This window comes from Crocodylus siamensis, chromosome 4, assembly GCF_052110815.1.
Source record: "Crocodylus siamensis isolate JL-2025a chromosome 4, ASM5211081v1, whole genome shotgun sequence".
Lineage (NCBI taxonomy): Eukaryota > Metazoa > Chordata > Crocodylia > Crocodylidae > Crocodylus > Crocodylus siamensis.
In genome coordinates this window covers 73,904,700-73,929,255 of record NC_143398.1, presented here as the reverse complement: position 1 = coordinate 73,929,255, position 24,556 = coordinate 73,904,700, and the positions used below count along the sequence as shown (strand labels likewise).

At 38.4% G+C, this 24,556-nt stretch overlaps 1 protein-coding gene across 6 annotated transcripts in view; it reads right to left on the bottom strand.

Moving 5' to 3' along the window:
• NAV3 (neuron navigator 3) overlaps positions 1–24,556 on the bottom strand; it is an 890,338-nt gene that overhangs the window by 176,345 nt on the left and 689,437 nt on the right. For all 6 annotated transcript variants that reach the window (XM_090042583.1, XM_090042584.1, XM_090042579.1 and 3 more), the window contains 3 exons: positions 22,181–22,249; positions 19,150–19,289; positions 7,101–8,136 (listed from right to left, as the gene is read on the bottom strand). In XM_090042583.1, coding sequence (XP_089898709.1) covers positions 7,101–8,136; positions 19,150–19,289; positions 22,181–22,249 — 1,245 coding nt within the window. The remainder of the gene's footprint in view (positions 1–7,100; positions 8,137–19,149; positions 19,290–22,180; positions 22,250–24,556) is intronic.

Below are 24,556 nucleotides of genomic sequence, written 5' to 3'. Positions count from 1 at the left end.
GTTAGCTGTGCACTGAACCACTTTTGTGCCCCAGCCACCACCTCTATGAGGCTGACAGACTGAACCCCATGGCTCCCCTGCCAGCCAGAGCTGCTACAACCCAGCTGAATGTGCTGCAATCCTGGGTGCATCTGTAAATGCATGCCTGAGAGTAATGAACTCTGGTGAGGTAAGCACCAGAGTTTATTACAGTGCATTAATGTAGACATGCCCACTGAGTAGAAAAGGCTGTAGTAAATTTCAGGGGCATGAAGAATGAAAAATGGTCTTCAGAGAGCTAAACAAACTAACAATGAAGGGCAAAGATGTTTAGGTAAATTAAGAACCAGCACAAGACTTTCCCCACACAAGTTCAAACCAAATTTTCTAGAGATATCATAAATATCAGCTAAAGTATTTGCCTCCATCCCCCATTACCCTCAATTTTCTTTTATTATCAAAAATATGATTCCAGCTGGAACCAGAAGTGGAAAAAGTCAAATACTGAGAGAGAGAATACTCACAAGATTTCCATGCAAAATTTACAGGCAACAGAGACCTGAAGTAGGCAGAGGTTCATTACACACTTACCTAGGCCCAGTTCCTCAGGTCATATGATTACACCACAATCTAAGCTTTAATTTAAACATTAAATTACATTTTTAACTTCTCTGTAGCAAAGAAAAGCTTGAAAACACAAAGCAAATATTATAAATGTGCTTCTGCCTTCCAGAGTTTGCAGGCAGTCTGAAACAATAGGTTTAAAAAGAAATACATGCTTAAGAAATAAGTGTGAGGACAATATCAAATGCATTGAGTTTTCTATTGTCATAAATAAAAGGAGAAACTGCTGTACTAACTATATTAAGTATTGTCCAATTTAGTTCAGTAAAAAAAAATTTCAATTATTTAAATCAGATGAGGCGGGTATAGAAATTCAAGGACCTTGTAATACAATTTAAGTTTATTTTGTGGTGGAGTAACTCTGAAGCCTTTTGCATGGACAGGAAATAGGAAGCTGAGAGACCATCAGCTCCAAAAGAGAACAATGACAATGCTTGAGTTTCACATCCACTACCAGAGCAGATAACCAGCCCTTCCAGCTCTTGGGGCCATTGCTGATGCTACCCCAAGAAAGGACTCTGAGATTACATTTTTGCTTCTGACACTCCAGTAGGTCCCTGTTAAGTTGCAACAATGAAGATACCCACATGGGCCAGGTACAGACATTACATTTTTAATGGTACAAGTGATTGGAAAGTGGTCTGTACCCAGAACAGAAGTTCAGCACATGGAACCCGGTTTGACTCAGTGAAGCTACCCTGAGGGCACTGCCACCATCTTGCTCAAGCATGCTGGAGACAAGAGATATTAAGAGTGACAGTAGGGGACCTGTAAAGTAGTTTTGCTATTTCTCAGTGTGGGGTGCACGGAATGGGAGTAGGTGATTGGGACATGCTTCTTGGGAGTGCTCTCACACAGGGTGATCTTGAGGGTCAGGATGTCCCAGACTGTCCAGACTGGAAAGGCAGTGGGCACCTCAGCTATTGTGGTGAGGGGTAGAGGCCTGGCTTGGGTATGAGTCCCTCAAGTAGGAGTGTAGAGCTAAGATTGCTTCAATTTGATTCTGCCTGTAGGGCGTGACTTTGGATAAGCTTGAGAGCAAACATTCAGGCTTCCTCAGCTGACCCATTTTAGCTTAACTTGTTGCTAATATTTTCAGCAGCAAAGGAAGGTACAGTCTGCCTTATGACTCATTACCTTTTTGCTCCCTACTATGGGACATACTAATCTTTGGTGTTACTTAAGTGATTGCTCTTGTATTCTACCAAGAATTAATCTGGCCAAACAGCCACAGGCTCACACACAGCAAATTAGAAGATTTCCTCATTAACCTTCAATACTAGTGTTCATTCACCCTCTCCCTACTCCTACTCCTTGCCCTTTTTAAATTCTTGCATCGTTCTCTTGACAGCAAAGAAATCAAATAGAATCGTCAGGGAAGTTGAAGCCTCACCATTGACTTATCACCAAATGCTGTATATTTGCAATGAAGGTTAATTAAAGCAACTGTCATAAAAACATGACAATCTGTTTTCTATTTTAATCACGATAATTAGAGAAGATATTTACCTCCAGCTCACTGACTATACATTACCGTTATATAAAAGCATAAAATATATTTAAGAAATGGGGCGAATCCTGCCCTCATTTACTTTTATGCTATCTATTCAGTTTTGGTTTAATGAAGCTGTATGAGAGTAATTAAAAGCAGGATTTGGGCCGATGTATGTAATGATCTCTATTTATAACACAGCTGGCAATTTCCTGTGTCTAAGGAAATGTTCAGGCTTTGATAAACATAGATAGCATCAAAGATCTGCTTCAGTTGTTATTCAGCATTCCAAAACATACTATATGATCATGTACTTTTATTTTTTGGAAGCTCTAAGGGGTGCAGCTGTCTTGGATGCATTTTAAAGCCATTATACAAGGCGCTGGTGGGACCTAATCTGGAGCATTGTGTACAGTCCTAGTCACCCATGTTCAGGGAAGATGAATTCAAACAGAAACAGGTGCAGGGAAGGGATACTTGAATGAGGAGAGAACTGGATAAATTATCATTTGAGAGGAGAATAAATTAGCTTAGCTTGTTTGGCCTAGTAAAAGCCTGAGAGGGTACACTATTGTTTTCTATACATGCATTAGGGAGGGAGAAGAGCTATTTCTGCTAAAGAGCACAGGAACAAATGGCTGATAACTGGCCATGAATTAATTTAGACTTGGAAATGAGAAGGCTTCTAGCCATCAGAGTATTAGGTTTTACAACAGCATGCTGATCAGAATAGTGGGAGCAAAAAAATGAATTTATTTTAAGATGGAGCAGGATCAGTTCATGAAAGGGATTATATAACTGTGATGGCAGGAAACTGGACTTGATGATCAGGCAGTATCTTCTAGTCCTTTGTACTTACATAGTTTATAGCTTATTTGATTTAAGGGACAGGTCAGCATTGCAACTATACACAAGATATAAAATAAATGTTAGATAATAAACAGCAGAAAATGAAAGTAATGGGCTACAGTTTTAACTTAGGATAAAGCATAAAAATATTTACAATAATCTTTCCCCACTTCCCTCCTTATTTTCTGCTTATGAAGGAGAGAGTTAACATAGAAGCCAAGCTACTTTAACAAATTATGCTTCTGTTTAGACTCTTTTTGGTTGCTTATCCTGCTACCTCCATCTTATTGTGCCCTCTGCCAAATAAATTATACCAACTTAGACTCCCTTGAATAATTTGGAATTACTGTACTAAGTTCAGAGATGATATGTAAGAGATGCAAGTTGAATAACATAAATAATTGTGTACAAATATAAAGTTATTTTGCAAAAGTATCAACTATACCAATTCAGATTCCCTCAGATTCACTTTCAACTATAGCCTCAAATTTGTGAAGAGAAGCTGTGATACTAGATAAGACTCCATGATGCAACAATTAAAAGAAACAAAAATCATGTGGTATTAGATTAGTTTGTGCATCTGGCATACAGGACTGCAACTTGCCACAAATCCTTCCAGCGTATCCTGGTGGAATATTTGTTTTTCATGTACTACTACAAACACTAAAACTCATTACAAACAACATATGGATGACTATTATCCCTTAACATCCTCCATTCTTTAAATCAAAACCTGTTGATACCACAAAGAAACTCTTTTGCAATAGGGCTTACTACTCCTAAACCCATTTGAGCATTACCTTGACCCAAAACACACCCTCACTCTAACTGCTTAGCATTTGGGCTAAGTACAGACACTTGGGGGCATTAGGGGGAGGTTAAATCAGTTCAAAATCACTGCACAATATCTAGTAAGTTGGGATGGGGGGGCAAGCAGGAGGTTGGGGGGGTGCAAGCAGGCTGGGGGGAGTTGGAGGGCAGGTGGGACCACAAGTGGGGGGCAGGCATGAACTGTGGGAGCAATCGGGGAGGGTGATCTATGAGGTGTTGCTGGGATCCAGGGGGGTTTACAGGGTCCATGGGGGTGCTTTGGGAGACCAAGGGCTACTTTTAGCCCCCTAACCCTCCCCTGGTGAACCAGGACCTCTACTCCTCCCCTCGCTGGGATTTGCTTGGCTCTGGCAGTAGTAGCACCTAGAGCAGCTTGATGGATGGAGGTTGGGGGTGCTGGCTGGGCCAGGGAGGAGGGGGCAGGGTTCCGGGGGCAAAATATAGCCTGGTGCAGGCAGAGAGGGTGAAAAGTGCAGCCTTGGAGCTGGGGCTGGGTTTTGCCAGCCCTGGGGCTGTGCAGGGAAAATATACAGAAGTTTCAAGCACCAGTTTGACCAAATTGATTAATTTTGAAATTATAACAATCCAAGTTTATCTTAAACTAGGTTCTGCAATTTTTTGACTGGTTTGTATGTATGAAACTTCTGTACAGTTGCACATTCAGATTGATTTTCTGTCACTGAGACTGGGTCTGTAAGTGCAAGGTTGGCACCAAGACAAGCTAAGTTTAAATTGGGCAGCCATTTTGAACCTGATTTAACCTCTCAAGTATCTGTATTTAGGCTTGATATTCACAGAATTATTATTGAGAAAAGCAAATAAAATGACAGCTTCCTGTACATTTGAATACAACAGTGACAATTTAAATAGGCTGGAACTTTGACTTGTAGCTAACACAATTCTAAAGGGGGTTGCTGGATTATATACAGAATTTTGCTGCAATTCTACTGAATTATGCTTGGAGCTTTGCCCAGCACTTTACAAGGATCACAATGCAAATTTGTCAAAGCTGAGTCTTCCTTCCAGCTGACAGCACTATAAAAAAAGGTCAGTTTGGATGGTGATTTTTATTTATGAATCCATTATTCTATAAAGCTATTTACCTGCTAACATGCATACTGGAGAATTACATGCATAAACTATAGTGGCCAAGTGAGAAAACAGATATGTTTAAAAGTGAGGAAATGGAAATACAAACAGGGCTTTGCATAAATTACTATTAATCATATGCCCACAAGAATAAATCTGCTGACTTTGTAAATATAGATATTCTGACTCTGATTATATTTATATTCTGCTACAAAAATCACTGTCTGTTATTTCAAAGTCCTTGCGATCTGCAGGGAATGCAGTTACTGTGCATCTGCAGGTTCAATCCCGCTCTCAGTTCTACAGATACATATTGGAAGTAAGTGCATCAAAGTATTTTGGGTTTAGACTGATGTGAGATCAGACTTTGTCTCTGTGAGTTTTGTTTTCATGCAAGATTTAACTTCAAATACAGTTGCCTTTGCTGTTTGTCTGAAGCAAATTGTGGATTACCCATAAAGCCAAATTCTACCAGCAGATGCTCGCTTGCATTGCCCTTTAAAATTCCAAATATAGCTTTGCTTCCTCATGAAGCATAACAAAAATGATAACGTGAGGAAATGGCATTAATATGTGGTAAAATGTTAAATGACAGGAGCAACTCTTTCTGCCTCTGAGAGCAGTATGTGCTCTGTGTGTGTGTGCATGCATACATACATATATTTTATATATATTATAGATATATATATACACACACACACACACACACACATATACATATACATACATACATACACATATATATCCCCTACTGTCATTTCTCATGAAACAATTTCAGTTATATATGCAGCCTACAGTTCTGTATACAGGAAGGTGCACAAACGCGCGCGCATGTGTGTGTGTGTGTGTGTGTGTGTGTGTGTGTATAATTATGAATGTTTCTCAATAACTGACTGCAAATCACCTATTGTCATTTCTCATGGAACACTTTCAGTTATATATGCAGCCTACAGTTTTGTATACAGGAAGGTGTGTATGTGTGTATGTATACACACACACACGTTTGTGCACCTTCCTATATACAGAACTGTAGGCTACATATACAACTGACATGACAATAGGTGATCTTCAATCAATTATTGAGAAGCATTCATTTGTCAGTTAAGCATCTCTCTTAAACATGCATTTAATTGAAATTTAAGGGGTTAGCTATTACATATTAAAGTTAAGAGTTATGTTTTTATTTACAATTACTTTAGACAGTAAGGCAATCTTTCATCCTTCATTGCTCTTGAAGCTGCCTTTAGTTTTACATGTATACTCCCTCAGGACCTATTCTAAACACCTCTTTAGCCTACTTGTACCCACAATACTGGTTGCAAAGAAAAAACAACAAAATGATAGTCTCTTCTACTTAATAATATAGTTATTTTATCGTATTTCCCCTTTAAAATATTTCATCTACCTATAGCTGGAGCTAAAAATCCACCAACAGCTGACATCTGAAATCTTATTAAAATGCAATTGCTGTTACTCAAACCAGCCTTCACAGTCCCTTCACTTAGCATAGTTTTCTTATTGTACAATGTTAAAATCATTATTCTCTCTTTAGCTGTTTTACAATGCATGGATATAAAACCTGATCCCATAAAAAAAGTGACAGTACTCTTCCTTATTAGTTCCAGTGTACCAGAGCCTCAGTCGGCCTAATAGCATATATCAGGTGCATAACTTATAGCAGAAACTCACAGGTTTAAGTTATGCTGTGGCAAAGTACAGACAAAAAATCTTAGATTTACAATCAACCTTTGCAAGCCTCTGTACTCAAGACTGAAATTGTTGTGAATACTTACAATTTTTATACTCTTTTTCTGCCATACCTTGCTTGTGTTACCTTCTAGGTTGATTTCAGAAAGGCTTATTTGAGGAACACTTGCAAATACAGTGTCATGATAGAAATCTGGGATTTTAAGAATGGTAACCTTCCAACCACAAAACATAAATTTATATAGGGCCTGTGTAACTAATCAAAATACCTGGCACTTCAAATAGTAAACACAGTCCACAAACTGATCACGTATAACATGTACAGACTAAGAATTACTCATAGAAAGTATTCATAAAGACATTTTAGATAGTATACAAATTCTGGAAAACTTTTTGTTTGTGTATAATCCAGAAAGAGACAGAGCAACCATTTAAATATTTGATTCACCATGGACTGGATTATTTTACCAGCTTTGGTTACACAGCTTGCAAATTATAACATGAGTCAATTTATTTTTAGTGACCTTACCTATAAATGAAAGGAGCTACTGTGGCTGTGTTTGGATGACTGTATTGCTGTTGTTGAGGAAGCTGGACAATGCCATTTCCTGTGACCTGTCCACTGCTTGCAGCCACTGAAACAGAAAGAGCTGCAGAGGGACCAGGGGTAAGAGCTGGGCTAGCTTCCTTGCCTTCAGAACAGACAAGACTGCAGGAAGGGGAGGCTTTCTCATTAGGTTGAGATTTTGTTGCCGATTGGGACTGGTTGCCCTTTGTAGTCCTCAATTTTTCAGCCTCTTTACTTCCTGCACATGTAGGTGAAGCACTCTGCTTTGCAGTTGGTACCTTTGATCCCGGTTTTGGTATCCCACTAGAGGAAGGTATTAAACTTTCCTTCTTGGCTGCTGCAGTCTTGCTCCCTTTTGGGATCAAGCTTGCAATTTTTGAGCTCTTTTTTGTAGATGTTTCAGTGGTCTGGTCCTTCTCTTCCTTTACTGTTTTCTCAGTGCAAACTTTATTTTTGTCCCTGTTCTTTTCCTCTTTGTCCTTTGGCTGTAGCAAAGACTTTTTATTGCTGAGATTTTTGCTTCCAGCTTTTGGAGGAGCTAGTTTAGGTGACACTTTAGGACTGCTACTGGTGGAACCACCACTATTTAGCCCACTGCTTAAGCCATCGATTTCACCACACTCTGAAAAGGTATCATCCTCTCTTCCACTGTCACTGGGTCCTGAACTGGATGACAAGGGGGATCTTAAAGCAGTCCTAGCATTAACCAGCTTGAATTTTTCCAGCATAGATTTCTGTCCAGAAGAAGAGGGTTTTGTTCCTTCAGAAAGGGGTGGCTTGAGCCTGTCTGAAGATGGAGTAGGGGAGGTTGCGGGACTAGGCTGTTTCACAGACAGCATGGTAGAGGTGGCACTGTGTTTGACATTCATGGATTTGCTGCGCCAAGGCTTGCTGGCACTTGGAGAGGGTATGGCAGAGACCTGCTGCTGCCCAGTGCTGGTGGGATGCTGCACATTTCCATTCATGCCTGTAGATGGGTGAGGGCCTTTTGGTGAATCTATTTTAATAAAAGAACAAAAGAAGAAATTACACATTATTCATAATGCAGGAGTGATATTGCAACCAAGGGAGAACTATTTCCCCTTCTCTTGCTGTAAGGTCATACCCCTACTAGTTGTGCTTTTAAAAGCACAGCTAGGTTGGAGATTTAAAAACCTGATAGAAAACGCAGTTTCTACTAATCATAGGCATAGATTCACAAAGTAACTCAATTGCCTAAAATGTATTAAAGTAGAACTGAGATGGTGGCTGCTGGCCACCTTCTAAGACAAATGATTAGAGCACGTATCCTGGAAGCAGGAGACCTGGGTTCTAGACCTTCTTGAGCCTGGAGGTTGTTAAACCATATCTCTCATCTCCCAAGAGAGTGTGCTTGCCCTCAACACCAGACTATGGGCAAAATTAGAACTAGGGCACTCACCACACCTCCTTTTGACACTGAAGCCCTTTGTAAACAGGAACACAAGGTATATAGGGCCAGAAGGAGAACAAGCAAGAGAACATAACTCCGTAGTCCAGTGATGAAGGCACTTCCCTGAGAGGGAGTCTTAAGTTCTGGTTCCGCATTTTTCATTAGAGTCATTGGATAAAACATATAAGCAGTATTTTGAGCAAGGGTTGAAACTCAGAACTGCCTTCTCTTGATGTACTGACCTCATCACAGGACTGACTTAGGCATTTCCATTCCGAGTGTCGTGAATCCCAAAATAAAGGCGTGACTTTCCCCAGTGAATATATAGGGAAGTTAAACACCTATCTTGGGGGTTGTGAATTCCACTTCTGACTCTGAGGATATTGCCTTTGTTTATTAAAGCAAGTACATCAAGCCAATACTTATATTTTTCTGGGCCTCTGCTCTAAAACATCCAATTTAATTTTACCTTTTGGTCCACTTTTGGTCACTGATAAAACTGGCAACAGATGTTTGATTACAGTGCATTTTCCCAAACAAGAGAAAATACACCAGAAGGTTCACTGCTGACAATATATAACAATACTGGAAAGCAGCTGCTAGTGCTGCAGTGCTGTAGCACTGATCATTATTTTGGGACTGATTCTCATGTATTCTAAGACTCATGTATCCTGTTCTGGTACTTTAAGACATTTTGCATTGCCAGAACAGTGCAAGCAGCGTTAGTATAAAGAAGAATTAGGCTCTCTGTCAAATAATCAACAGAGATATTTTAAACTGTAACCATAATTTTCTTTTCAAAACAAGCTGTTTGCCTTAGCAAGCAAAACATACTGATGTATGAAAAACATATGCACTGGAAATGTGCTCTGTTGTATGAAAGCCCACATTCTGAATATCTGAACACACTGTTGGTTAACTAATATCACTCTGGGGCCTCAGAGAAGTGAAGTGTTAATGGTGATTAAACCCCTAACCAATGATGTCCTCTAAACCGTCATTGAATTTCTTTAGATGACATGTTTCCTGTTAATGCATTTTGTATCAATGTTCAGAACATCAGGAGAAAATCAAAGGAAGTCTAGGTCTGCCCATATAATTCAGTGTCACTTTCAGAGTAGCTGATCACCCTCAAGGGGAATTACAAAACATTCAACAGTTAGTCAGTTAATACAGTGCCAGAAGTACAGTAGTGCTTTTTATACAGACAGGAGGCCAAGGTCAATGCCCAAGGACACAATAATCTGAATAATACAGCACATGAAGGCACTAAAACATTTATCCATTGAGCAAGGGCTATTCACAGTTCTAGCTCTTGTACTGTAAGGATACAAACATCACATTCTTTTTTAGCATGGATTTCTGTAAGTCACCATTGCATAAGAGTGAAAGAAGCTTTGGTGGATACTCGGAGGGAAAAACTAATTATTCCTCAGCAAAAGCAGAATACGCTGGTATTTCCCACATGCTGGCACAAATGGCAAGTGTGGCACATGTGATTTAAAATGGGGCCCAAAGATAGAGTAACAACAACAAAGCAAAACAAACCTCTGTTTCCCTGTAGCACAAATAGAGCCTCAGTAAACATTAACAACTGAGATAACACTGACGCACCATAGATTCATGGAAAAAAAAAATCTTATTTACATAACAATCTATCAGGCCAACACATCTCCATCTTACATAGATGCTGCATAATGCTGTCTAAGCATTTTCTAGTATCCATCGTCATCATTTGCAAACCTTGTACAACTCGAGTAGCTCTGCATACTCATGTCCACAGCACACTTCACAGAGGACTCAGATCTCCAGGTTCAAGGAAGCTTTTCAAAGTTCAGCTGGCATGAGAGAGAGGTTTAGCAAATGCATCTTACAGTAGTTTTTAAAACAGGCCAGACTTTAAGTCCTTCTTAACTGGGAATGCTTTGTGATAGGTTTTGCTTTCCAGTAATATGAATAAGCCTTCAAGTCCCTGTCTTGAAAGTATGGCTGTGGAGCTTGTCCCTTCCAAGCTTTCAGGGCAGGGGTTGTGGCTGGGCCTCATGACATTTTCTGGTGAGCACCAGATGTTGGAGTACAGCCTAGGGACCACAGACAGATGGTGCAGATTATAGAAGCCTTTGGGCTTCTTTAATTTATTCCAGGGAAAAGCTCAGTAAATAGTGACTGAGGACTCTCTGTGTATATGTGCGGGTGTAAATGCCTTTGCACTCATGGCTTGACTTGTACTCGGTGATCTTCAATTATACCAGAAGATTGGAGCTGACGTGATTTGTCTTGGGTTGTGCAGAAAATAATAAAATCAAAGTCCACCTTAAAAATATATCCAAAATACATATAGCAATATTCTGCTGCATGACTCCAGGATGTTTTGTGGTAGTAACGCTTACATGCCACTACGTACATGGACTCTTATCTTAACTTTCATTCATTTTCTTTAAAAACAATATTGATTAAAAATCCATATTTACCATTTTCCCTTTTCATAAAACCCTAGGATTGAAGGGGACCTCAGGGGTCATTTAGTGCAATGCTCTGCAAAAATACAGGGTATGCAATTCCTAAACCATCCCAGCTGTATCCTACCTCTCCTTCAATAAGCAGATTCTGCAGCTTCCCTGGGCAGCTTTTCCATTATTCTACGGTTCTTAGAGTTAGGAAGCTTTTTCTGAGATTTTAAAATCTTCTTTACTGCTGTACATACATATTGTCTCAGTGGTAAAGAAGAGGAGTTGTTCTCTCTAGTCTCTATAGCAGTCTTTTGAATATTTGAAAACTGTTATTATACCTTTGTCTCTGGACTACTTTTGAGTAATAATAAGCTTATGTAATAAACAGAAAACAGCATGAAAAGTAAAGTTACATTTGTTGTTTTATCAGTAGCTTGTTGTACTCTATACATCGTAGTCTCAGAGGCCTCACCCTTTCATCTTTACTATTTAGGTCACAAATCGTAAACAATGTCAGATAAATTGCAGACAGTGTGTAGGCTTTAACCTTAAATTAATCTTTAATTTAAACTACTTCCTTAATTTTCCTTAGGAGAGTTGCTGACATGCTTCAGTGTGCTACCAATAGTCTGCCTTTGTGATTAACAAAATGGAGTAAAATGATTTATTTCTGCACCTGGATGGCCTTGTTTCACAATTTAAAGTATTCCTTGAACCAGGAAATCTTTCAGTGTGCTGTGAATAATCAGTCAGATAAGCTGGTTATTACATGACATCTGTCCCCACCTTGTGGTAATTTCAATATGGAATGAACATAAAATGTTCTCTGTTCTAATTTTCAAAGGGAATTTACAAAACATCATTTGCAGACAAGTCTATGCACTCTACTTCATCAATGTACTGGCTACAAGAAATCATGGACTAAATACAGATATTGGATTTATGGCACATTATAACCTGCCTAACATCTGATACCCCAGGTAACCTCTCTACAATTTACCAGCTACACTTTATCACCAGGTCACTGTTTCCCTCCTCCCACCCCCACCTGCCTTCTCACCCCTCTGACCCTCACTGTCAGGCATTTGCATTTTCACTGATCTGCATTCTTACATACTGGCTTCCAGCTTCTATCCCATCCAGGAAAAGCACCAAACAACTGTAGATGATTCCTCTGATTGAAAAAGGGTGTTTGTATCTGAAAGCTTGCAAAGAAGAATGTTTCCAACTATTTTAGTTGGTTTAATAAAAGATATCAGATTAACTCAAAGAACCTTGTCTGCCTCTGTAATTAATGTTTTTCAGTGCTTAGATTAAGAAAAAAGACCAGACCCTATTCAGATTCTATTCTCCTTTTTTCTTCTCAATTGTATACTAATATATTGGTTAAAATTAAATTATTCTGCATTTTATTTGAAAGCTGTTTTGTGATACAGGGCACGTCTACACAAGATGTTTACTGGGGAGTTGCCCAATTATCTCCACAATAAATGTCTTTGCATCTACATGTGCAGCCCTATTAGGCCATAGGAAACTAATAAAATCTGCTGCAGATTAGTACTTGTAAATACAAGTATTACTCTGCTGCAGACTTTTTACTCCACAGCAGCGCTCATGTAGATGTTGATGGGGCTGACTGGGGTGTAAGAGTGCTTCAGTGCAGAGTTTGCCTTCTGGCTAACTCCACACTGGAGCACCCTCTTGCTTCAGCCAGCTGCTCTACAGCTTACTGAGCCGGGTCAGAGCAGCCTGGGCTGCTCCGACCCAACTCAACGTGCTGCAGTCCTGGGCTTACATTCAAACGGTGTGCCCTAGAGCAATAAACTCCAGCACAGTATGCTGGACTTTATTGCTTCAAATTAATTGCACATGCAGACACAGCCACTGAGGCACAAACTAATCTATTTTGGGAATTACTAGAACAGTAAGAACAGCAAGTTCCAGTTTTTATTCCACTTCATTAGGCATCTAAGTGGACTTACGCACCTAAATATTATTCTATTCCACCCTGTTCAAGTCCCTGAAAATCCATTAATGAATCTACTTTTATAACATACTGCCATCTTATCCTTAAGTAAAAAAAAAAGCAATATAGAAAAAGAGGCACTGTCACCTTTATATTAACAGTGTTTTGGGGGGAAACAGAATCATGCTTAAAGTGCCTAAGTCTGTATAAGCACCTAATAGTTGGAAGAGAATCTGTCACCAAGTGTTCATTCCAAAATTATAAAATTGCACCAAAATCTGATCTAAACATGACAAAAAACCAGCAATGATCAAGCTAAATTTTATGAGCTACTAACATAGCTATATTTTGAAGTATATACGTAAGGGGTTAACTTCTGCTCCAGCATGTAACACATCTATTCAATCAGTTTAAAGTCCTTTCTATAGCTCCCATTCTAGAAATAGGTAGGAATGCTGTCCCAAACTAAAAGCATGGTTGTGTTTTGGTATTCAGTTCATAACAGTTCAGTTGCAGCTGGTTTGTTTGTAAACAACTACCTACCTAACCCTTCCCCTCCGCTTATCTTGCCTAGATTATTCCTGCTAAGATCATAAAGATTGCAGGATTATATAAAAGAGGCATTTCAGTGGCAGAAATCTATGGAAGGACATGTTACTAGATCAGTAACCAGCTCTGAACCATTAGAATACTCCTTCTGTCAGGATAGAAAACTTGAACCTTGCACTAACTCTTCTGCATACAGATATTTTCACAGTAGTCAACATTAGAATCCTGCCAGGCTTTGCCCCATGTCACCTAATAAGATAATTAACACAAAATAAGACATGAATTAGTATTAATAAATCTGTATTTTTCTCAATAGGATAGACCTATACTTGGGGATTTTTCACATAACATTTCCAGTCTTCCTCTGAAGCCCAGCTGCATATTAGGGAAAAACACAGCTATAGACATTTCCCCCATACAAAATACTTTGGCTACTTCTGCGCAATGGTAGAAATAGTCACTTTTGTCTACCTGAAGAGCAGTGCAGTATCTCCAAGCCAAGTTCTGTATCACACAGAATTACACGCACTTCTGTAGTCCCTTTTAGTCAACTGAGGTGCACAACTGGAAATGTTCTACGCCCTCAAAGTGAAGAGAGGGTTACAGTTTTAAGTTTGTCAAAAATATTCACCCTCTGAAGTGTAAAAAGGAATTGGGAGGGGGTGGAATATGTGCTCTAAAGTTGCAACTGTAGGGTCTTAGTTGTGATTGTAGCATTTTGGTCTTTGTGTTTAGAAATAGCTTAAATATTTTACTATGTATAAAGGGATGAGTAGCTAAACAAGAAATCTGATGCAATATAATGATGATCAAGTATACTATGCTGCTAAATCTGGAGAGCTCTGTAAGGGCCAAGGTGTTTTTATTGTGAGACCTTTTCTAATCCCTTTCTAATACTTCAGAAAGTTTCTCAGATATATGAAGGACCATTTCCACTTCAACGTGGGCTTTGCAAAGGCTGGGTCTGGAAGCTAATTTCAGCTATCCAATATATTGTTGACAATGAACATGAGACCCCTGGATGATAAGCAGTCCATCAAGCCAGTTTGGTCCACTTTGGAAACTTACTACTGCTTTAACATTTTTTCAAGGAAAAACTGCATAAACTTACCTAAAAATAGGCCAAAATGCCTTATACTAGACACACACGGTCATCAGTTCATCATTCACTTTTACTAGGCACTTTTTTTTAAAATGAGGTCTCAGATGACTCATTTTTACTACAAAAGATTTGGGTAGTTTAAACCCCACATAAGCTTCATAAGCTTGGTAAGTTTATGAACAGGATGATATAATGATGTGGCTTGTAACAGCTGGGGATTGAATTCATGACTATGGAGATGCTTTCAAATCCTGAAGTGTTATATTCTTAAATTCTCAAAAAGTCTTTTTTTTCAGGTACAACATAGGAAGAATGTTAATTGGGACATTTGTCTTTCCTAATCTCAGAGGAAAAAAATCTATTTTTCCAGTCAATCCAATCCTTTAATGCTGTATGTGGTTCTCAAAATGTGGTACATTTAGTAATCACAGTAAACACACTTCAGTCTGTTGCTTTGTGATTTAGTTTAAAATAAAACATAAGAATAAGTACCATTATAACAACACTGACTAAAATAATTAAACTGATACACGAGGTGTGGTCAAAGAGCCAGCAGATATAAGGATAAACATATTTCAGTGCTCTTTTCCAAACAAGGGGGAAGGAAATAATTTAAATGTCTTTATCTACATTATTTAAAAATCAAAGAAATATTAGTACCATTTTCTAATTTTTTCATTCAGAATCAGATGTTCCAAAAAGACAGAAACCACTCCAAAAAACATAGTTCCTTTGGCCAACACAGACTGGTTCAGTGACACCCTATCTTTGGAATATACTATGTACTCAGGACTGCAAATCTTAATTGAAGCAACATAAAGTAACATTTACCTATCCATCTGTGGCTGAATGAGTTTGTAGATAAAATCCTGGCTCTATCGAAATAAATGGCAAAGTTCTGCTGGTTTCAAGAGGGGCAGGAATTCACCTGGGTGAGTAACTCCCCATGTGATACAATATACAGAAATTACAGAAATTATTATAAAGCATAAATTAAGCCCAAAAAAAGGTCCAACAACAGCCAAATTTTGAATAAGGATTTTGATCATACCTGATTTTGAGTCCATACCTGGTTGCACTGCATTCCTTAATCTGTAGATGTATGATCATCCCTAACAGTCACTGAGTCAGAAATCTTGTTAATTATACAGCAGCTAGAGTTCCAGTTACTACTATTTCCTGAAAATGTTCCCTGTAAAAAGCACTCCATACTACACTCATGCTTACTTAATACTGGCATGTACAGAGTTGTACTGCAGAGAGACATGGTAGATAAATGCTACTAGTAGTGGTCTGAGCCCAGAAATAGCAGTTTGGTGCTCCTGAGTTATAATGCCTGCTCATACAATGCAAGCTGTTTAGCATCTCTGCCTTGCTTATCTATCTGTAAAGTCAAATATAATACTTACCTACCAGAATGACCAATACTCGGGGCATTCCAGCTAATATTTTGAAAGCACTGTATACCTTACTAAAATGGCTATAACCCAGGTAAAAAATAGTAAATGAAAAAGACAGATCTCAATTTTGTGGGCTGCACAGCTATGGAAATCTCCTTCAGTGCTAAATGTCAATTATTATTATTACTTAGTAGTAGGAATGTTAGGGGGAAAAGGTTGTCCTGTAATAAATGTTTCTAGAAAATGATGCCCATGTTATATATGCAAAACACAAATTGCTACTTGAAAATGCCAGAGCAATATTAAAAAATGTACATCACAGTAATTAACTTTAAAAAAAAGTTTGGTGCATGTAAAGAACTGACAGGGTATATTGTGATGGGTTTGTTTTCCATTTGTTGTTTTGGGATATTAAATAAAACATAATTTTGCTAACCCAGTACTATTAATGGTTGTTTTCCTTCATTAAAATTTGATTTTATACATATGTTTGTAAAAGAAATTGGCAGTTGCCTATGTTTTCATGTAAAACCAATGTTTTTGCATTCACACGGTTGTTACTGAAAGTAAGTAAAAAGAGCAGAAACAGAATATTTTGAAATAAAGTACTCCATAGATATGCAACATTACTTTTTCTATAGCCTGTAAAATGAATCGAATGATTATATACAAACAAAGCAGCCCTTATCCTCTTGCAAGCAATGACTTCACTAAAAATCTCATCAAGGTTCTTATTCTGCACATGGAAGAAATGGGAAAGTAAAGAAAATCCATCACACAAAATGCCACATAAAATGTTCACTGCAAGGCTAACCATAGCAGTCCAAAAACATTTTTCAAGTAATGAACTAAGAAAATTAAAATCTTGAAATATGGAGAAAAAACAATCCCACCTATTAGTAATTTCAGTTTTATATAGTTTTGTACCAATGTCAAAATCAGATAGTCTCTCTCAAACCTAAACTACTGTACCTACCTTCACATTCAAGCAGTCATATCTCCTAGTTCATAACTTTCCTGTGGTATTTGTGAATTCTACTGTCTCTGCTCAACACATGCTCTGTATACTCCATAATTTTAATTTTTGCCATAAACAAACCCTTGATAAAATACAATTTACCATAGACCTATCCAAAACACTTATCCCTCACAGTAAAAATAATAAAATAGCTATTGAAAGAATGGGTTTATATCTTCAGATCCTGCTAGGGGCAAAGTGTGCTCATCAGAATTTTGCAAAAAAAAAAAAAAAAAAAATCTGGATAGCTGCCTATTGCTTGGATGAACTACATTCACTGCATATTTGTTCCTCCCACAGACCCCAAGGATGCGAATGGCTACTATGTATATTGTATCATTTTGAACTATAGTCTAAGCCAGAGATGATGAATAAAATGCTGTTCATTACATGGAGAAAAAAGGAAGAGTAGAGCAGTGGAATTTTCACATTATTCTTTCTGGCAGAGAGAACAAAGAAGGTCGCAATGGCTCCACAGCGTAAGTAAGAGATCAGAAAGTAGCATATTTGAAGATGGAAGTAAACTAATCAGTAGACAAAATGGCAGCTTGCAGGAACAGTTCCCAGAGGATGCTCTGGTGAATTTGCAGTCTTTGCGTGCCCCTGTTCCCCTTTGATTCCCAGTCCACATATAGTTTAAAACCAACTTCCTAGAAGCAGCAGCAGCATTTCTGTTCAGGCAGCAGCGAGACAGTCAATTGAATTCATGGCTCCTTATGATCTACTGATCCCTTCTAAACTCCTCATGCCACAGGTGTTAACAATGCTGTCTTCTTTTCAATGGTCTTGACCAATCGAGCCATCCACTGTTCTGCAAAGCTGCCATCTGTTACCTGCTCTTGTTAATGAAGCTCCCACGTCACAGCTCTACAGATTGTTTTTAACTCATTCTAATGAAGTTGTATTTATTTTTGTTTCAGTCTTAACCTTAATAATAGAACCTTAGCTCCTACCACATTAGTAAAGCTTTTAGTTTATTTTTAACTAAAGAAAAACATGTTTTGATACGTGGTGATGCACCACACCATCTGTACCCCCCATCCCTTTGCAAAATTCAAAATCTGGACATGGCAGTTGTACTCGAGGAGGTGGCAAAATATGAACCTTGAATTCAGACCCCAGGAACAGTTCAACAAGTTGCATGTAATTTTGAATCCCCAGGTCCAGATTAATTTGTTTCTGGTTTGAAATCCCATTAAACCCACCTATTCTACAGGGGACCTGAGCCAAAATCTACTGGGCTAAGTACAGACAGTCAAAAAACCCAAGGCTCAATGGATTCAGTCTTCACAGGTTAGTCTAAACTGTGTAGATTGAATGGATAAGCAAGTAAACAGACATTCACTTTTGATTCTGGAAGTGCAGCAACATGCCTACAGTGGCCCAGACCAGAAGCTGAGGGAGGGGGTCTAGAGGACACCTCTATGCTGGGCTGGAACTGACAGCTTGGGCAAAGGCTATCCTGCCCACTCTGCAAGGGGATGACGGGGAGGATAGCCGGGGAGGTGCAAAGAATCTTGGGATGCTGGGGGACTGTGAGTTAATTTGAATCTGGAGGGGATCTGGGACAGAAGTTCAATAGACCTATTTAACCTGAATTAGTTAAGTCTAATACTACATCCTTCCAGGTTTATCTTAAACCAGTTTCAGCCATTTTGAAAGTGGTTTATGTGCATTGAACTTCTGTTGTGTTACAGATTTGAACCAGTTTTTGATCACTGATACTGGCATATGTGTAATTTCTGTCCCCAGTGCTGCAGTCCATGGAAAGTCTTCTTATAGATTCCAAAAGGCTTTAAGACTTTCCCAGTATTTCCACAATGCAATTTCATTTCATCTTATAGTTGGTTTCTCTCATGAGATTTGGACAGGTATGAGCTAAAATCAATTGCAACTCACAAGATTTCACAGTTGATTAACCCAAAGCCTGAATTTAGTCCCAATTCAGCTACAAAACTAAAATCCAGCGTAACCCTATATCACATCATAAGAGTAATACAACATTCCTAGCCCATCTCTTAATAGTGAATCCACTTCTGTTTTCCAGAATTGGCATGCTGCTTTTCTTTTGTAATGTCTATGCACAGAAATGTGTAGGTTTTTAAAATGCTTACCTTTATCATTGCCATTTGCATATTGTGGAGGCTTATTTTTGTCAATGCTGTTAAAGCTCTGACTTCTCCGATTTAAATTAGAAGCTCCCTGGACCTTGGTACTGCTGCCTGCAGCTGGCACCCTTGAGGGCCCTGGAAGCCTGGAACAGCATAATCAGAAATTACTTTGTTGCACATGATGCCAACATATGGAAGAAGCCAGTTCATCAAGTATTAGACCCAAATACAATACCAGCAACAATGAGTTCACGTAGCAACAATGAACAAGAGGATTCAAATTAGTTAGACTTGACAGTGAAAATAAAAAATTATCCTCAAACACACAAAAGGGAAAATGATGCTTTATAGCATCACAGGACACATAAGGATGCTTTGCATTTGCCATTAACATTGCTACAACAGATTCACCTAAATGTGCTTTTAGATTCACCTAAATGTGCTTTTAGAGCATAGTGTCAACTTCATTTAAATGCATCAAGTTTGTTTTGTGGTGTAAATATAATAAAACTAACAACCCTGAAAATAAAACATTTGAAAAAAATACCCCAAATCTCTGACTAGTAAATATTGTACTTAGCTGTGTTTAGCACAAGAGCCACTTTTATTCATCTTCTGCTGTCAAACATTTTGAATAAATATTGGTTAGTAGCTCCATCTACTAGTGTTTTGCATGTTTATTATTTCAAATGGAGAATACTGAAACTAAATGTTGAAGTAGGTGTGTGTATAACTATAGCTATATAAATATATCCATATATATTTATATAGATATAGAGATATCTATCTATCTAGATATATCAGATATATCTCTCTTACATAGGATATATGGATATGTATAGATATACAGAATATATATCTCTTACATAGGAGATATATAGATAGATCTATATATAGAGATGTATCTATATAGATCTATTGATATATCAATATATCTCCTATGTAAGAATATACACAGACTATCCAGTTCATTTGTTAGTATTTGCTGCCACCATCTGAACCTTGCTGTGCAGTAATGCGATGAAAAAATTATGAACCATTGTCTGTAGTATATACTAGCCTGTACTCTATTCTGGTTTTTGCAGTTCCATGATGCACAATTATTTAATAGATGCTCACCTCAAATATTCTGTATTAACACTGAAATTAACTCTCCCTCCCCCCCACTTTTTTTAATATGACAAGCAATAAAATGCTTAAATCCTCCACAGGCCTTTACTAAAGGAAAGCAATACCCACATTCTGATAATGATCAATTACTGGAGTGTGATTAGCATCAGCTAATAACAAAACAAATTATTTTAGAGTTATCAAATGATGCGAGTGCCATCCTATGGAAATACAGTATAAAAAAGGTGGAAGATATAACATTACAAAGAATTTCAAAATGCTATATGTTTAGAAATGTTTTGCTTAATACGCTGGTACATTAGAAATATAAAGTCATTTTAGTTTCATTAGATATCTTATATAAACAGCTTCACATTCTGTTATAATACCAATTTAAGCCTCAGAATGCTAATCCATTTGTTATTTTTATAGCTCATTCTGGCCACCAGCCTGCACCTCTAGTCTCTGCACTGAGACCGGAGCAGACTGTCTCTACTCTGCAGCTGTATGCATTCTAACCTTTTCCATGACCCATGAGTTCTAGTGATCTTCTGTTCCCTGAAGAATGCACTAAAACAAACTTAAAAATCCATTTGCTCTTTCTCATTACCCTAATTTGACAGACAGCAAGAGCCTTGAGATCATTTGTCAAAGGTAATGAAAAAAGCAATGAGAAGGCATGTGTAACACTGGAAACTCATCTGTTCTGTTAAAATGTAAAGTAGTTAAGCACATATTTTACATACCAGAACCCTAGAAATTGAAACAGTAAGTACATCATACATGAGGTCATTTACTCTACACCCTTTCCAGTTTGCTTCACTGACAGTCATAGTTTAATTGAATTTTATTTTCAAATAGCTTTTGCAGAATCATGTTAAGCAACTACGGAAATGCAAAGTAGGAAGTAACAGGTAAGGGACAGATCACATACCTCTGATCGGGGCCTTGGAAACACTGTTACAGAGTTAAAGTATTAGACAATAAGACCATTGGCCCTCACATACGTTGAATAGTGGACAAGACAGGAGCGTCAGCAATAAAGGAAACTGAAGACCTATGATCACAGGTACAAAGCAGCTGCACTCTGGTATAGCTCACTGCAAGCTATCACCAGCATCTCAGACTGTGTTAGTGCTCTGTATTATACAATGCAAACTTTAGTGTGGATTACATGATTTATAGTTCATTGCTCTCAGCAATGAACTGTACAGTAAACAGTGTAATTAATAAACAAATTAAACCAAACTGACAACAGGAGTAAAAACAATTCAGGTATTTCTTTCCAGGAACTTTTTGCTGGATTTTAGTGCTCATGAACATAAGATACTAACAGTACTGACTAAAACTGAAAAACACAGCAGTGTCTGCACATGGCTCTGTCAAGCCTGAACTGTGGTGCTTTTGTGTTCCAAACCTGAGTAATTCATGAGTAGCACCAGGCTCCTCCCAGAGGAGTAGAGAGAGTCAGTGATCCTTTTTCCTTTAAATCTTTGCTTCTCCATTCCTGGGCTCCTTAAACAACCTGTGTGATAATTTTAAGATGTGGACAAAATGTCTATAAAGAATTAGGGTGGACTTCCAAACACATTTTTACTTATAAGCAAAGGAAGGATTTGAACCAGAAGCTGAAGAGCACTAAAATCCCTACCTCCACTAATCCCTCAAAGCTGGTATTTTACATGCAGGGTACAAAGATACAGGATACACAGCAACCAGGAATATGACTAAAGACACTGTGCAAATCTTCTTTTTTTTCCAGGTGGAAGGCCTTTCCATGACAAAGCTTAATGTTGCAAAGCTTGCATTTACAACACAAATACACAGTGCTTAGTATCCATTTATTTCCAAAGGATAAAATACCATTGGGCATTGGCTAGCTGGAGTATCACTAACAAGCAATAAATTAGAGATTTTAACTGACCTAGAAGTCTTTTTTTGACTGGTTGCAATTCCACTGTGATTAGATTGAGTTGCATATCTGGCTGTCAGACTGTATGAGAAGAAACAGAGAAATTGAATTAAAGGATTTCTTTGAACATGCACAGAAAACACTTACCAGCAAACTATGAGTTAATGAATGCAAACAGAACATGTAGGGAAAAAAACATAGTAATTGGCAAAGTATGAATAAACACAATGGGCAGTCTGTATGAATAATGTGATGTACAGATTATGAAATAATGGACTGTGCTGAAATTTGTTTCATTTACTAGAAAGTATTTTAGGAAGAAACTTGGGATAATTTTTCAGAATAGCCAAGTCCTAGGACTTACATTTGCCTGCAAAAAGAATTTCAGGCCAATATACAAGTACTTGCACCTCCAAATATCTGATTTGGACTTGCAATATGGTAGCGAGACAGGCACAAATATTCAGATTTGCAGCTATAGGTCTAGTGTAGACACAAAATATGGACCTAAATAATACCTCCCAAAAAAGTCCTCCCTTCTTACAATATATCTATAAAGAGCTGTTATTCACCATATCTGGCTGTGTTCTTCATTACCATTCAAACTAATAAACACACAGAAATTTCAAGAGGAGCTCCCTGATACAGGCATACCTCATTTTATTGCGCTTCACTTTATTGCACTTCACAGATATTGCATTTTTTTTTACAAATTGAAGGTTTGTGGCAACCCTGTGTCGAGCAAGTCTATCGGCGTCATTTTTCCATCGGCGCCATTTTTCCAACAGCATTTGCTCACTTCGTGTCCCTGTGTCACATTTTGGTAATTCTCGCAATATTTCAAACTTTTTCATTATAATTATATTTGTTATGGTGATCTGTGATCTTTTGAAAGAAGTTCTACTGTGGGTAAAATGCTATCAAACAGCATCGCATGCTACAGAGAAATCTTTCATGAAACGAAGAGTCAATCAATGCAGCAAACTTCATTGTTGTCTTATTTTAAGAAATTGCCACAGCCACCCCAACCTTCAGCAACCACCACCCTGATCAGTCAGCAGCCATCAACATCGAGGCAAGACCCTCCACCAGCAAAAAGATTATGACTCGCTGAAGGCTCAGATGATGGTTAGCATTTTTTAGCAATAAAGTATTTTTTAATTAAAGTATGTACATTGTTTTTTTAGACATAATGCTATTGCACACTTAATAGACTATAGTATAGTGTAAACATAACTTTTATATGCACTGGGAAACCAAAAAATTCGTGTGACTCGCTTTATTGCGATATTCACATTATTGCGGTGGTCTGGAACCGAACCTGCAATACCTCCGAGGTATGCCTGTATTTGTTTAGTTATATTGGTAAGTTTAATAAGGAGCTGCATCTTAATGTATTACATTATGCAAGAACAAAGGTGGCTTAAAGCATAGGTCAGGTGTAATAGAAAATCAGGGCCCTAGATCTGTTTAGGGTATGGTTGAGAGTCAAGTAAAACAGCAGCTCTGGTGTGAATATTTGGCAACAAGTCCCGCAGATTTATATTTTTTCAGTCACTATTCTCAATAGCAATGGCAACCACCTGCATTTAGCCCCTACTTACTAGGTTGACACCTGACTCTTCTCTTCTCTGTTTCTGCTAAGAAATACTAATTCTGCTGTGAAAACATTAAACAGTTTTTGCTGGTATAATAAAATCAGCAACTTTTATAAAAGGTGGTAAGAGTGGTACTCCAGGAAGAAAGGGCCTAGGTTTTAGGCACAGCGGTCCTAAAAAAGAACCTGGAAATGAATTTTTTTGTATTGTTACTATTTCTGGGTTTCATAGATTTCATAGACATTAGGGCTGGAAGGGACCTCGGGAGATCATCGAGTCCAGCCCCCTGCCCAAAGGGCAGGAAGTCAGCTGGGGTCATAGGATCCCAGCAAGATAAGCATCCAATTTACTCTTGAAGGTGTTCAATGTAGGTGCTTGAACCACCTCCGCTGGCAGACTGTTCCAGACCTTGGGGGCTCGGACAGTAAAGAAATTCTTCCTTATGTCCAGCCTGAAACGGTCTTGCAGGAGTTTGTGACTGTTCAACCTCGTCATCCCTTGGGGCGCTCTGGTGAACAGATGTTCCCCCAGATCCTGGTGGTCACCCCTGATAAACTTATAGGTGGCCATCAGATCACCCCTGAGCCTGCGCTTTTCCAGGCTAAAGAGCTCTCAGCCTGTCATCGTAAGATCTGTTTTCCTGACCTCTGATCATGCGCGTGGCTCTCCTCTGGACTCTCTCAAGCTTCTCCACATCCTTTTTGAATTGTGGAGCCCAAAACTGGACGCAGTACTCCAGCTGCGGCCTCACCAAGGCCGAGTACAAGGGGAGAATGACGTCCCGGGATTT